This window comes from Taudactylus pleione, unplaced genomic scaffold (genome assembly GCF_031769625.1).
Source record: "Taudactylus pleione unplaced genomic scaffold, aTauple2 ptg000053l, whole genome shotgun sequence".
In the NCBI taxonomy this organism is placed as follows: Eukaryota; Metazoa; Chordata; class Amphibia; order Anura; family Myobatrachidae; genus Taudactylus; species Taudactylus pleione.
In genome coordinates this window covers 35,204,426-35,221,546 of record NW_028284455.1, presented here as the reverse complement: position 1 = coordinate 35,221,546, position 17,121 = coordinate 35,204,426, and the positions used below count along the sequence as shown (strand labels likewise).

Below are 17,121 nucleotides of genomic sequence, written 5' to 3'. Positions count from 1 at the left end.
CATTCTTTCATAAATGGGGCCGTTAAACATCCATATTAAATCATCTTTGTGATGTTGTTTACTGTGTATATTGCCCTAAAAGAAATGTTTATGCATACACCCACCATAAATGCAGTATACAGTATATTATATACCCTCTGATTACTTTAGTACTTCCTGTTTTTCTTAATACATCTTCTATTGGTTTGACTCCCTATTATCACAACAAATCACATCTTACCTTCCTTCAGTGTTCGTGGAAGTGGAGCTGCAAATGACGTTGTAAGAATTTCATTACAAAGATGCTTCTTTAACCTCAGTTCAATATTTGACAGTTGTAGAAAAGACTCCACATTGGTGACATGTTTGCGTGGCGGATGTGATGCCATGCTTTTCAGCTCTGTGATGTTGGCATTGTGAAAGCCAACTGCAAAAACCTCTACCCCTGATCGTCTGAGTTTTGCAGCAGGCTTAGCGAAATCATCCACTGATTGGCCGTTAGTCATGACCACTGCAATTTGTTTTACACCTTGGTGCTTTCTGCCACCATTTTGCCTTGAAAAAAGTTCTTTCCTCAAAATATCAAGGGCAGCTCCAGCGTGTGGCTTTCCTCCTCTGTATGGCAGCTTGGTTATGTAGTCCAAAATTTCATACTTTTCTTTAAAGGTGTTCAGTTTAAATTCCAGCCTGGGTGAGTCACTATATAGAACCAAGCCTATCCGTACTTTGTTTAAACCAATTTCCAATGCATTGATGACCTTGTGCAGAAACACTCTCGTCAGCTGAAAGTTGGTATCGCCAATGCTGCTCGATTCATCGATCAGAAAAACAATATCAGCAACTGAAGCGCTAGAGCAAACTACAGGTAGAAGCAGAAAAATGTTGTAAATAAAAGAAAAGAATTTAAAAGTTACTTTATATATTCCTCAATTATCTCCAAAAGTAACTTCAACATGTTACATATTTGCCTATATGAGAAAATATTGGAAAATGATATAACAAAACAAGTAGATGAATTCACTTGTACATGATTAGGGAGGTATTAGAAATATGATCATTCTGAAAGCTCAGCAAGCTTTAAGCTGTCACTTCTGTTGGGTAAATGAACTATGACAGTTCAGAGGAAGCCTATCAGGGCCGACATCGGGGGGGTACTATCGGGACTCCAGTCCCGGGCCCGGACAGAGAGGGTGTCTGGGTAACAGGAGCGAGGAATGCACAGGCAGCAGGCACTGGCAGGGAGAAGGGTGAAGCAGCTTCGGCGCACCGGGCGCAGCGCGGCAGCGGCATTAGAATTATGGAGCTGCGAGCCAATCATAGCTCACGAAATGGCAGCCAATCAGAAGCGGCTGCCGTTCCGCGATCTGTGATTGGCTCGCAGTTGGCTCCATATTTCTAAGGCAACTGTCGCACTGAGCCAGGTGCGCCGATGCACTGTACCCCCCTGTAGTCCAGCCAGCGTTCCCTGTGCCCCCCCCAGCCTAGCCACCCAGCCTTCTTCTGCCCGCACCCCCCTAGGCCAGCCAGCCTTCTAGTACAGCAAGTTTGCCTTCCCTGCCCTGCCCCCCCAGTCCAGCCAGCCTTCCCTGCACCCTACCCCTAGTCCAGCCAGCCTGTCTTCCCTGCCCAAGTCCAGCCAGCCTTCTATGCGCCCCGCCCCAGTCCAGCCAGCCTTCCCTGTGCCCCCCCCAAGTCCAGCCAGCCTGTCTTCCCTGCCTGCCCAAATCCAGCCAGTCTTTCCTGCGCCACCCCTAGTCCAGCCAGCCTACCTGCCCCTCGCCCAGTCCAGCCGGCCTTCCCTGCCCTTTGCTGCCCCTAGTCCAACCAGCCTTCCCTAACAACTGCCTCAAAAGCCCAAACTTTCAGAATTTTTAAACTGTTTTACGCATCAATTGATGCCCCACCCCCCAAATAGCTCCACCCACATTATCCACAACTACGCTTACCTCTGCCGCATACCTCCTGGGGGCCCTACCTAATTTGTCAGTACTGGGGCCCACAATTTCTGATGGCAGCCATACTAGTAGGTTCACAGCACTGTAACTACCACTTACTCTTCTGATAACTTTATTTTAATATGGCAAACTTGTATAATTTTATTAAATTGGCATAATTGACTACTATTATTATTGTTTGCAAAAAATGTTGTTATACATTACCTGCAGGAACAGTTGTTTTCAAAGCGAACTGCAGCATCTCTTGAGTGACAATCACGTTGACAACATCTTTTTGTATATTCCTTATATCTTTCAAATCTTTTATCTGGAAAACAAAGGGATCTGTTGCTATCTCTATTAATTCTTCCCTGTCTGAATTCTGAATCCCGACTGAAATGGTCGTTACTCCAATACTTCTCAGCTCTTGGGCAAATGTAGTGACAGTATCTTCAGACTTTGCTGATGTTATGATGGCTGCAAATTGGGGTATTCCTTGGTTAATCCGGCTCCCAGCCTCTTCCACAAAGAAGTTTGTGCGCAAGTAATCCAAAGCACTTCCCGTGTTCAGATGGCCACCTCTAAAAGCAATATTTTTAACATGGTCCAGTACTTGCTGTTTGATCTCATACATATTCAGTAAAAACTCCCTGTGGGCTGCCTCACTGTACTGTGCAAGTCCAACACGATACTTGTTGATACCGATATCAAGTTGCTCGATAATACTTGTAATAAGGAGCTTAATTTGCTCAAACACAGAACTTCCAATGCTGGAAGAAGAATCAACAAGGAAAACAACATCTGCATAGCGCCTTGAGAAAGCTAGAAGAAACAACAATTAGGTGTAACTAATAATACAAGTACTAGAACATCATTCACAAATGTACTGTATATGAATGAATATTTATTAACTTTTACTTATATAGTGCAAGAATAGTCCATAGCTCTTTACAGTTAGGAATAAAACAGTAATATATCAAGGCTGGGAAATAACAGACAGTCAAAGTGATCAGAAGGTTCTGCTCACAAACTTACAATCTATATGAATCTAATTTTTATATATGTACCTTAATCATTTTTACAGATTTATTCACAAAGGATTTATTGGCTTTTTGAAACTTTTACTAATTTTGTAGCGTTATCATTCTGGCTTCCTTCTGAACCTTCCATTAAGGCCTTTACATGAACTAGAGTTTATTTTATCGCCATTGGGTATAAGATTGAGTAGAAATACACTCTGTATTGCACATAAAGGTGTCCTCTGGCAAGGGATACCGGCCATTTGGCTGACAATAAAAAGATCGATATTGAGAAGGTTAACACTAGAATGTCAACATATTCTGAATGTTGACAGTAAAAAGGTCGACATTGTCATTAGGTCGACTGTTATTCTGTAGACATGTATTTAGGTCAAAAGGGTTAAATGGTCGACACAGTCAAAGGTCGACATTTAACATGTTAAAATTAAAATGTTAACACATGGTTAGGTTTAAGGTTAGGTTAAAGTAGCAAAAAAAGTGTAGATATTTTTGTGTCAACATGTTAAATGTCAACCTCTTGACTGTGTCGACCATTTAACACTGCCGACCTAAATACACGTCTACAGAATGATGGTCGACCTAATGACCATGTCAACCTTTTCACTGTCGAAATTTAGAACCAGTCGACCATTATAATGTCGACCTTTATACCACACCCACTGGTAAGTCCAGTGTTGAATCCAAGCTTAACTTAATATACTGTAAATATACAACTCTTCCTGGGTGATATCAACACAAGACACAGAACGAACCAAAGATAGATTTAAATTCTTAGTTGCACATTAATGTATAAAACACTTTTAAGTAACACTGTGGATTATGTAACATTTTCTGATGTCCATGGACTTATTTTCCAAAAAATGTATATACTGCCTTAGAAATAATAATGATATAACAGCTTATTTCATTGTAGATTGGAATATGATGTACAGATGTGGCCACATACATCTTACCTCCATGCGCTACAAATCACGTTAAACATAATGCGTGAGTGTCATGTGACTCGGTAGCAGAGAGCGTCTTTTCAAGTGACTTTTTACCTTCAAATGCAGCTGTGACACTGTAACGTAGCATTTCCCATGCAGATGCATCCGCAGTCGCACACAGAATAAAGGCGTGCCGCATATCATTTTAATCAGCAGAAGCTGCTTGTGCATAACATTCACACTGCTTTGCGAATAAGACGAATTTGAAGTAAAAAGTCGCACAAAAAGAGGCTCAGTGCTACCGAGTCACGCCACGGCATGGCGCTTCAATGAAGGGCTGTTTAACACGCAAGGAAGTAAGATGTATGTGGACACATCTGTAAAACCACATATTCTGTAAACTGATCTCTAATCCTGGAGATGTTGCCCAAGCCATAATCACAATTTTGTATTGCAATTCATATCAATGGCAAGCTGTTTTAGAAAGAAGTACATTTTATATTGCCACAAAGTGTTTTATAAAATAATATATATTTTAAGCAGCAGAAAATACAATATTCAGAATATAGTTATTTGACCTAAAGGCTTAAATCAATTCATAACTAAATCACAAAACATCTATTTAATTTTTTTTTTCAGAGCTCTCAGTGAAAGCAATTATCTCTATACAATTGGATTTTCAAACAGGAACATAATATTTTTATGGAAAAATGCACCTGTGTTAACAACTTAACTGGCATGGTCACATATGATGTGACCGCAGCCAGCTGTGCTTCTGTTGACAAGGTTGCATCACACGTGCAGAACAGATCTCCGCTGGCACCCGGATCCCCAGGCAGTGATGTGGTGGTTCGTGACTGCCAACATCACTGCCAGAATTGTGCCCTAACAGGAAGCTAGAGTGTATGCACTGGGGCCCTCCTCCGTCTCTCACAGTGCACATGCGTGACCTTAAGTTCCTGTAGTGTAAACTTTCACCGCTTTCACTAGCAGAGAAAGTATAGCTATTAGAATCTCCCAGGGGCATTGATATATAGCCATATAATGCATTCCCAATTGGCAGTGAATAAAGGTAATAAGGGATATTAGGTTTTGGGGATTTTCTGTCCATTTAATAAAAGGACCTGTGTGTCTAAGAAGTCTTTATACCATCTAAAACAGGGATTTATCAAACAATTCTTTCTCGCACTAAAACAATATTGCCCTGCTAAATGAAATGTCATTTTTGCCTTAGTGTGTACAATCCTGCTTATTAATGTGGCTATCCAACATTTTGCATGGCATGCTCAAGGCTGGCAAGACAAATGGTGGGCTCTGGTGGTACAGAGGGGCTCGTGGTCAAATTATGGAAAATATTATGTGCAGCTGCAAAGGAGTGTCATTTGTGCTCCTTAACAGCTGGCCTAGGCTCCTACTGGGCCCCTCAAACAAGCCAGGGTCTGGAGAATTAGAAACCCCCCTCCTGGTGCCCCTGGGCAAGTTCTTATCTGCCCATGTACAGTTAACTCTTACAATTGTAAAGGGGATATATTTGCCACTGTCACCTATAAAATATATATGCCTTTATGCCAGTGTTTTTTTCAACCACTGTGCCACGGTATACCAGTTGTCAAGTGTGCCACAGAGGTCAGCTCAGCGCACTTGTACTGTTTTGTGTTCTATTCCTGAGGAGGCCAATGTAGTGAATTCTATTCCTGTGGAGGCCAATATAATGAGTTCTATTCCTGTGGAGGCAAATGTAGTGAGTTTTATTCCTGTGGAGACCAATGTAGTGAGATTTATTCCTGTGGAGGCCAATGTAGTGAGTTTTATTCCTGTGGAGGCCAATGTAGTGAGTTTTTTTCCTGTGGAGGCCAATGTAGTGAGTTTTATTCCTGTCGCGAAAAATAGAGTGTTCTATTCCTGTGGCGGCCAATGTAGTGTGTTTTATTCCTGTGGAGGCCAATGTAGTGAGTTTTATTCTTGTGAAGGCCAATGTAGTGTTGTTTATTCCTGTATAGGCCAATGTAGTGCATTATATTCCTGTGGAGGCCAATGTAGTGTGTTTTATTCCTGTGGAGGCCAATGTAGTGAGTTTTATTCTTGTGAAGGCCAATTTAGTGTTGTTTATTCCTCTATAGGCCAATGTAGTGCGTTATATTCCTGTGGAGGCCAATGTAGTGTGTTTTATTCCTGTGGAGGCCAATGTGAGTGTATTTTTTATGTGGAACCCAATGTATATGTTTTTTCATTGGTCACGCACGCTGCATCGCCGATGGTGTGCCTTAGTAATTTTAAAATCTTGTGTAGTGTGCCTCTAGTTGAAAAAGGTTGAAAATCACTGCTATATATAGATGTGTCCTAATACACCTAGCCTCAATACACCACATGGGAGATGCATGGCGTGATTGAGGTGCCAGGAACGTACAACTGTACTTGTGCCAAAAATGCATCTTAGTCACAATATGATGAGACTTAAGATGCCCCACACGACTGGACTGCTTAATTTGATGTGCAACACTTGTATATCTGGGCCTGATTCAGACCCGGTCGCAAGCGCTGAGCGCTCGCAACCGGGTCGATGGTGGCCCAGAGCGCATGCGCACGACGAAGCCGGCTCCGTCGTGCGCATGCGCAAGACCCGGATAGCGATGGGCAATCCGTCGCTCCAGGTCTCCCCAAAGGGGGCGTGCTGTCGATGTTGAGTGACAGCATGCCCGCTTTGGTGGGTGGGCCGGGGGGGTGACTGCCCAGACGGAAACATTCCCATGTGAATGCCTACCGTTTGGGGGCGGCCCCACTGACATCTGTTTGAGCCGAAAGCTCTCTGGGGCTTGCGGCCACGAGACCCTACCACAAGGGTCTCGTCGCAAGCCCGATGGTCGCGATGGTCTTGACCATCGCGACCATCATCCTGGCCGCTCGCATTAGCTGTGGGTGGCAACCCACAGCAATACGAGCGCCAGGAGGCCGCTCCATGAAAAAAAAAAGATGCCCTGATTCAGAGCGAGCGCTCTGTCAGAGCGTCTGGCTCTGAATCAGGGCCTCTGTGTGCAGCTGAGTCTTAATCTGTATATGAAGTGCTACAATGCAGCGGCCACAGCTTTTTTCCACACCAAGTTCCATTTATATGCAGATTCCGTCACACACAGATATACAAGTATCACATATCAAATGAATCAGTGTAGTCTTTAGGCAAAAAAGACGTGAAAAAAACATGACAGCAGCATTAGTGTATGAGGACACATCTGTATGAACATGTCATAACAGATTTATTACATTCAGCCTCTGCTGATTTTTACATTTGAAAAATGAGCCCCAGTGATTTCTGCAATGACGTAAACCATACAGCACTCACACCTATTATACATTTACAGAAACATTGATTGTGGATTCCTTTTAAAAATTAAATCAGTTTTCTTATCTAATATGTTGACTGCATCTGTTTTACTGCATTTTCAAATATATAGCAACTTAATTTTATGCGATTTACTTCTATCAAATTGTTTATTATATTAATTTCCAAAACTTACAGTATTTCTAAAGATTTTAAAGTAATTTGAACACCTACCATTTACAAACGTTGTTACTGTAACTTGTTAAATGAATATGGTGATAGTATTGTATCTTTTCTCTTAAATTGACTAACATTTAACTTGCTATATATATTCTGTGGGAATGAACTCGGGATTATATATATATTGAATCGTTGGCTGTGGTCAGTAGATAAACAAATGACATACCTTGAATGTTCGTGGCAATGCCGGAGCAGATATTTTTCAGGAGACTTTTGCTCACATCATTGGGGACATCAAATGTTTCCAGATGGTGAATGAACTTTCTACTTGGCTTGTTTGCCACCTCTTGTAACTCAGCAATGTCTTTGATTTTAGGCCCAGTGACATAAACAGAGACACCTCTGGATTTAAGGTCTCTAGCTGGATCTGCTGCATCATCCTCAGATTTGCCATTAGTAACCACAACCAGTATCTGAGCTATGTTCTCTGCAGCTCTGCTGCCTGCTGGCTCAGTGAAGAAGCTGCTGTTGATCACGTTTAGAGCCCTCCCTGTGTAGGCATTGCCGCGTATATATAATAAACTCTGTATCTTCTCTAGTATTTCGCTTTTCAGAGAATAGTCGTTCAGTAGAAAGATTGTATTGGTCTCATCACTGTACTGAGCAAGGCCAATGCGGACTTTGTTGATGCCAACATCAAGGCTTGATACTAAGTAATAGACAAAATCTTTTACTTTTTGAAAAGCCACTTCCCCAATCCGGGTGGAGCTCTCTACAAGGAACACAATGTCTGCCTGATTGGCATTTCTGCAGACTAAAAGAAAGGAGGAAGCATAAATTAAATATTACCGTGATAAAAGAAGATCAAAAGCCAGATAGACATTATTGAAAATAGGATCTTCCTCAATCTTAGATGCTCTTAGAACATTTCACTTCAGGTTTTCATTTGTTTTTTTATTTTTCTTCTTTACACTTGTTGTGTTTCATTTAATATCTAAGTATTAATTGATTATGCACATTCATTCATATGCACTGAGGCTAATAGTTCTATGTGACTATAGGCTCATACACACTTACCGATATGCTCCATGAGCAATATCATTAAGTGTTGTCCCTTGAACTCCAGGGCTCAGTGTTGGGAACGATATCGTCCAGTGACATCACTTTGCCACATCCCCGAACTTGGATAATCTGACAATATCGTCAGATTGTTCTGCAAGTTCAGGCAACGGCGGACATCGTTAGCGATCCACGGGAGCACGCATCATTAACGATATCGTGCATACACACTGGAGGATAATAAACGCCATGAACAATATCGTTTTCGTCCACAGCGCTCACTTAATCGTCTAGTGTGTATGAGCCTTTATAGTGACTACAGACTAATGCATTTGTGAGAGGCAAGATCTATTATTTTGAGAGGTGAGTGCTTTCATTCATAACTGTTTTGTAGTGTTTTGTGCTAACTGATTGAGCTATCATTAATTACAGATGTGTCCTCAAACATCTAGCCTAATTACGCCACAGTGCGACTTGCCTGGCATGAGTGAGGTGCTAGGTACTGTGCTACTGATTAATTTGATATTTGACACTTGTATATCTGTGTGCACCTGAGTCTATATATGAGCCACAACGGAACTTGGAAAGAAACTGCGTCCGCTACATTGTAGCACTTTGTAATGAGATTCAGGGATTCAGTTGCACACAGCGTCGCATATCAAATTAATTAGCACAGTCTGCTGATGCGTCCTGGTCACATGCAATGCGCAATGCGACTTAGATGCATTTTCGGCCAAAAATATTCCCGCCGCTAGCAAAGTCTATTTGAACCTGGTACGCTGAGAGAGGCTTTTTAGCGTGACTGCAGCAAAGATATATAAGGACACCTCTGTATCTATCTTTCTCTACATTAATATTCTTGTTTCATACTTACTTTAACAACACTTTGGTATGCCCACTATTTTTATTCCCATTTGAGCAAGTTGCTCTTTGTTTTTGCCTAACTGTATAATGTAAAAAATCTAATTTTATAATGCAGAAGTTAGTTAGTTCTAATAAAGGTATAATATATTTTCTATCATAGATTTTAGCATGGCATAGGGTTTGCTTGAGTTCAAACATATCTACAGATAATTGGTATAAGGAAGCATATAAAATTGCCATACAGTATATATTACTTTCTTGAATTTTGCACTATAATATCCATGATAATCTTGTGGAAACCTAATGTTATCCTTTCATTTTATTTGAGTGACCTCTGTTATTGTTAGTTCAAATTGACTGTGTTACCGGCAGTGAATATACCATAAATAGAGCCCTTGGTGTATTTCCGCCAGATGCTACATTTTCTTTAATTTCCTTCCAGATGTTTATAATCTTGTAGTATAAACGCGAGAGATGAAGGCCTTGATGTGAGTTGTGTCTGGAATTCCAACCTTTGGGCTATAGATTAGAATAAATCAGGAAGAAGAGATCGTACCTTGTGCAATCTGACCGATCTGTCTAGTGGCTTCTTCTACTGTGGTACAGAGAACCTGAAGCATGTTCTGGGAAATGCCCTGTAAAGCTGAAAAGTCGGCCACATTGTAGACGTGTTTCTCATCTGGATCACTAGCTATCTCGTTGAGCTCAGTCAAAAGAGCATCTTTGATGCCAACAGCATATAATGTGATCCCGGCATTTTTCACCTTTGTGGCTGGCTGTTTGATGTTATCTTGAGACTGACCATCAGTTATAACAACAGCAATTTGAGGAATGCCTTCTTGTGTTCTGGCTCCGGCTCCTTCTGTAAAGTGATTTTCCAGCATGAACTGAAGACTTTCCCCAGTTTTTGTACCCCCACCCTTGTACTTAAAGGTCTCTATATACCGTAATACATCGTCCTTCTTACTATAGGTGTTTAGGTAAAATTCTGTGCGAGGGCTGTCACTGTACTGGATTAAGCCAATACGGATGTTATCTTGACTAACATCAAAGCCATTTATCATGGTGTACAAAAAGTTTCGCATGATTTCAAAGTTCTCTGTTCCAATGCTCCAGGATCCATCCACCAGGAATACAATGTCTGCAATATTTGCCTCCGTGCACACTGAAACATATCATACAAGCAATTAAACAAGGGAATTATTTTATTAGACTGTGTATAGCATCAGCGTGAATACAAATTGGTATTAAAAGTTTATTGTTAGTATATTGTTTTTGAAACGTTTTCAGATAAAAACATAAAAATGTCACCAAAATATAAATAGCTAGTTATTCCTAAAGTAATATGAGTGATAAGATATCTTGCACTATATAAACAATTTAGAGGCAATCTTCTTACTCAAGATCACCATTATATATTCCAACATGAACTCTGCTAATTCTGGCACTTTTATTAGTTGGAGAGCTGAGGTAGAATTTGTTATAGTGGACTCCACTAGCCGTGAAGGCAGCAGTACTTGTTGGGTCTTCATGATACACTGGAACTGTAACAAAAGCTTAGGGGTAGATTTAAAGTGCGTGTTTATAGAAGTGGAGATGTTGCCCATAGCAACCAATCAGATTATATTTATCATTTATCTAGCACCTTCTAGAAGATAATAACTGGAATCTGATTGGTTGCTATGGGCAACATTTCCACTTCTATAAACCTGCACTTTAGTAACTATACCCCTTATAGTGCAGTGGTTCCCAAACTGGGTGCTGTGAAGAGTGAAAAGTGTATTATACTTCATATGTATAAGCGTACTGAAGGAAAGCACGTTGGATGCTGTTAACAATTGCTTGCTGCACAGTAAATAATAACAGAATTTTTAATATCACAAAAATCATTTGTATATTGGTTCAGCTTATGGGGTCTATTTACTAAGCAGTGTTAGGAGACAGAGTGAAAAGTGATAAGAAAGTGATAAGGTGCCAGCCAATCAGCTCCCAACTGTCAGCTCACATGCTGTGTTTGAAAAATGACAGTTGGGAGCTGATTGGCTGGCACCTTATAACTTTCTTATCACTTTTCACTCTGCCTCCTAACACTGCTTAGTAAATAGACGCCTATATTTGTAATAGCATAAGTGTTCTAGTCATTATTATCTTCAGCAAAGTAATCAGTTTAAAAACGTTGATAAATAGAGACATGAAGAGACATAGCGGCTGAACCTGTTTCACATCTGTGACAGCTTTTCTGTGTGGCCACGTCAGCCTGTTAACTAGTGTAGTATGCTAAATGCCAGAATTCGCCTTTATATACTAAAAATCTGTGCGACTGCATGTGGAAGCTTATTACGCCCATTGTTCTTACGGCCGTAGTCGTCTCCATTAGTATCGGCCCCATGCCGGGTGCAAACAATCTGGCCTATATAGGCATCCCATCTCTTCTGTACGCCACAATTGGGCAGGGAAATTAGCTTACAAGCCCGCAACACTCCCATGACACTCCCATGAAACAGAAGAGTTCTGTGTGATCGTATGGTCGCAGCCCAATTACCTCCCAGAAACACACATTTCACGATGTGATGCATCAATGGATGGATCAATCCATATACACTAGCGGTCTCCGTTTATGCGCAGATACCTGTTCTGGCGCAGGCGCAGAAGCCAATTTCTTTCTTTGGCCCATGTGCAGTATTGCCGAGATCCGCCAGATCCGTGTGCATTGTAATTTGTGACTCAGAATCAGCAATATAGCGTATGGACCTCTCTGCAGAATATATACATTTGTAGAAAATAAACTTACAAATGTTTATATATTTTTTTAATTAGAGTAAATTTTTGATGCTGTACAGGGATGCATTAAGGATGTATCTTGCTGTAGAAGTGTTCTTACTCTGTGTATGAGTATGTAGGCATGTTGTGTTTAATCTAAGATGTAGAATAGTTCTCCTATGTAATACATGGGAATTATATTTGTCTCTTCAACCCCAAATCCATTACAAATATAGCATTTCCCACTAAAGTAATTATTCAAATAAATATGGCAATTAGGAATAAATATGCAGTATTTTCCTGTCCCAATAAGGGCAAAATAAGCCGTACTTACAGCATTATGTTATTAAATTAAGTTGAATGCTAATAAAAATACTGTCATATAAAAGAGTTATGACTTTCCACTAAGGCCATGGAACAAGACGTTTCATACGAACCCTTTTTTGTTTTTGAAAACACATTTTATAGAAGTCTTTCTCATGGCTGACACAGTGGCCTTTATGTCTCTGAGCATCAGATATGTAGCAATTTGATCACATTTACAATGGAACAATCTTCACAGGATCACTGGCTACACTAAGGATCAGAGTCAGCTGACCTATGTGGTTTGATGCTGCCAGTTAAAAGTAAATGTAAACGAGTACTGTAAATGCATTTAGAATTGTTTCTTTACTAATATAAATATGTTACAATTACTGTACCATATATTTAAATACAAAACATAACAAAAACTATAGAGGGTTTGCTAATCCTTAAAAAAAAATTCTCATCATCATAATTAGTATTACAGGTTGAGTCTCCCATATCCAAATATTCCGAAATACAGAGTTATTTTGGCATGACTGAGATAATAAAACCTTTGATTTTTGTTGGTTCAATGTACACAAACTTTGTCTAAAGCACAAATTATTAAAAATAATGTCTAAAATTACCTTCAGGATGTGTGTATAAGGTGTATATGAAACATAAATTAATTTCATTTCTGTACACAAACTTTGTTTGAGCCACAAAATTATTGAAAATATTGTATAAAATGACCTGCAGGCTATGTGTATAAGGTGTATATAACACATAAATGCATTCTGTGTATATATTGGGGTCCCATTCCCATGATATTTTATTATGGTATGCAAATAGTCCAAAATGCGGAATATTCCGTTATCCAAAATACCCCTGGTCCCAAGCATTTTGGATATGGGAGACTCAACCTGTATTTTATAAGTTATGTATTTTAACTATTTTATATACTTAATCTGTACTGGAACTATTGCTAAATAATACAATTAGATTACCATTAATGTCCCCTCTCATTAGCATTGCTGGTAACATCATATAATGTAAATAGGGGGGGGGGGACTTTGTAACAGAGACAATGGTTGTAGTGAGCCTATATAGGCTGCTTCGCATTTATTCTTATGGGTATATTTACTTAAGTTTTTAGAAGCGGAGATGTTGCCCATAGCAACCAATCAGATTCTAGCTATCATATTCTAGAAGGTGCTAGATAAATGTTAGGTAGAATCTGATTGGTTGCTATGGGCAACATCTCCACTTCTAAAAACTCTCACTTTAGTAAATATACCCCTTAGAATCTAGCAGCATACTGAAAGTCTTCCTTTAACAATCTAGTAAATATAAAACACAATACATAATATCCAAGAATCTCATAACAACAAAGATATATATGAATATATTTACAACACCAAGTACTGTAGGTAAGTACATTGGATATCCTTATTCCAATTTAAAAGCCTTCCAAAAAATTGTTATAATTCTGAGAACTAGAAGCAAGCATTAGACATATCTAGATTATATGATTGTAGTACAAATTGGGCAAAGGGAAAACAAACCTTTTTTTATAACAACACTCCACTAGTGTGAGGGTGAATTTACAGCCTAATTTGCTGCTACTCCATTGCCTGAGGACCAGACTACCAAGCACTTACCCTTGCCATTTGAGCGGCACATCCCACTGCTGGCACTCTCACCCGTTCCATCAGTCAGTCTGGGACTATTTCATATCTCAGCATATTGGAGTCAGGATATCATAGCTCAAACAGGACATTCCGGATATCCTGCCCATGGGGGTTATGATCTTAAGCAGAGGATATTCACTGTGACAACCACCAATGGACCCACTGGGGTGTTCTACAATATCCATCTGCTACTACACATTACATCCATCGGTTATTGTATATAACGATAACTGATATATTGAATCCATGTTGTGAAGATTCTTCATCTATTTTAGCTTATGTAGAACAGACATATTGTATTGGATAGTGTTTTATACCTATTGTATCTCATACTTATTGTATTCATGCAATAAATTTGTTTATCATAACATTTTTTCTTAGTTGGATAATCGTATTATGGGTTAGAAAAGACGCTGACCACACTTTTTACTATTACATTGTTTTGAGGCATTCGCCTTAAAGGGGAATTGGTTAAACCCCTGGTGAGCTGCCTTCCTATACCCTGATTATCACTGGGTAAGAACGCAATTTTTTTCTTTTCATAGCCCTACGGTTGCTCAGAATGTCCATCGGAACAAGGCCCTCGGTGCCATTGCAACTGCGTCACCTAACTAGCCAACCCCGTTACCTACCAGAAACGCCCAATGAAATTGGCTCTTTCTGTGTTTAAATTTGTTACAAATATTGGCACTGCACACGCCTCAGAATCAGGCCAACCGTGTCTTAAATTTTTTTTGAGCCGATAAATCTCAAATTTGGTGGTAAATTATCAAGCATTGAGAGATATAATTATTGTAACGTGACACATTGGATTCATACTTTATAAACATACAATATGATTTTGACATGATTTAAGCAATCCTACAGTACATTTTTTTCTGCACAATTTTCTTTATATAAATACTTTCTTCAAGATAAGGTTTTGTGTAAAGTTTTTGTAGTTTTTATTCTTGATATTTTGTGCTTTTTATGTCATTTTTACCGCATGTTTGCTTTGTACATTAGATTATATGGGCTGGGAAGGAGAAAGACTACAGAAATATTAATAAGGGGTTTGGAAGAAGCTCTGGGGGAGATGTACTAAGCCTTGAAACGTGTGAAAGTTCCAACCAATCAGCTCCTAACTGTCACTTTACAGGCTGTATTTGAATAATGGCAATTAGGAACTGATTGGTTGGTACTTTATCACTCCACTCCACTTTAACTCTTTATCACTTTTCAAGGCTTAGTACATCTCCCTCAGATTGTGGCACTGACAATCTGGGGGAGATGTACTTGTTGTAATTGTTTCTCACACCCGCCTATCTCTCCAGGGTAGCATGTAGATCATAATCTATATAGTAGGCTGAACAGATTTCCCAAAATGAAAGTCCTATTTTGGATTAGTTATGATTAGAGTAGGATGATTTGGGGCAGAACTCCATGCCCAGAGCAATGATGTAGCAGCATCCTTTTCTTACATGTGTGACAGTGAGGAATGTAAATGATAATAATTTATACTAGATGGTTTGGAAAGTGCCCAAGGCATTAAAATTTGACGACTGGGGAAACAGATTAAAGACGTAAAATAGACAAAAAAAATGGTCTAATAATTTCACTACTAGTCTGGCAGGGGTTTCTTCCCCTTCTCAGGTCATTATAGAACAGACTGTAAGATTAGTAATTCTACAAAACTGATGACTCTATGGAGGTAAGTTACAAAGCACAAAACGGCTGTTCAGTAGTGTAGAAGGCATTTTGAACCTGCTTAGTGTCCCAAAGAGGTACATAGGTAAATAGATCAAGGTCATATTCGCTGTCAGAGTGGAGGAATCGGACAGTGTAAAGACATTCCTAATGATATGTTCGTTATGTACTGTAGTGATTAACACTGCCTTTTTAAAAATACTTCTTTCATCTCAATTTTTATCTTTTTCTATTAAAATACAGCCCAGTTAAGCTTAACATACTGTATATATTACATTAATCATTAGAGTGAGTGGACATCAAGTTTGTCTTTATTAGATATATCACTTTTGTGTATTTAAATGTTATTACACTGTTCAAAATAAGCAAATAAGTATTCCTATAATGCATGCCTGGAAAATGGATAAAGAAAAAAATTGAAAGTATAGTCGGTAGCTTGGCTTCACTCAGGATGACTAGTTGCAGCCCAGAATAGCACAGTACATGCAAAGGAAATCAACAGCACCCATAGGTTCAGATGAAGAATTCTCACTGTCTGAACCTATAGACAGGGTCGGAGTGCCCACAGATGTAAAGGGGAAATGCCATTGCCTGGGTCCACACACCCTCCTCTAGGGTCAGTAATTTGTGGAGCAGGATCATGGATGAACTTGGGTGCCTGTTTTTTTTCTATGAAAGCTACACCAAGATTAGCCCTCCTGCCAATCAAAGTGGGTGGTCCTGACACACCCCTTTCCCCTCCTTTATAAAGGGACCCTGTTATTTGCATTCACTAATGGTTGGCCAAGTATCTCTGTGACGGCTGGCCACAACCCCTCTGGAGGCTGCCCACAACTCTTAAGTTGGGCCTGTACCACTGCATTCCCTGGTGGGCACTTCGTGATGATGCCCCAGTAAGACACTGCATGAAGATGCTCCTATTTCCCCTTCTTCCCACACTCAGTAAGAGATGCGACAATCTTCACAAACTATATTATCAGATGAGAATGTGCCAAATATTGCACCCTGGCCTCCAAATCCATGCAATTCCCAGTAAAAGATTTTTACCAATACAATCCAAAGACACAGTAGCACATGAGATTTATTTTAAACATGGCTTTAGAATGCAATGACGGAGATTATTCAAATAGCTCTTACTTGTCCTAGTTATTATTCCGTTGTTCAGACTTTTATTAATGTGAGAAAATGCAAAAAAGGAGATAGGTGTGAACAAGCCAGACTCTAAATGTACACTGCGTAAGAGATGTAAATGTACTTACCAGTTTTCTGTGAGTGTGTGCCACAGATTGTGTGACCTAAATATAGGAAGAATAAGAATGTTCTCCAGACTCCCATTTTGTAAAGAAATCTAGAAATTAAAAAGGAAAGTGAAATATAAATTAAAATGCTAAATTCATGCTA

The 17,121-nt window shown here is 39.6% G+C and overlaps 1 protein-coding gene across 1 annotated transcript in view; it reads right to left on the bottom strand.

Annotated features, from left to right (window-relative positions):
* Positions 1-17,121, bottom strand: part of LOC148535363 (collagen alpha-4(VI) chain-like) — a 423,891-nt gene that overhangs the window by 266,752 nt on the left and 140,018 nt on the right. The window contains 5 exon segments of the mRNA XM_088462796.1: positions 221-838; positions 2,139-2,735; positions 7,602-8,189; positions 9,855-10,463; positions 16,980-17,068. Coding sequence (XP_088318922.1) covers positions 221-838; positions 2,139-2,735; positions 7,602-8,189; positions 9,855-10,463; positions 16,980-17,055 — 2,488 coding nt within the window. The 5' untranslated portion in view covers positions 17,056-17,068.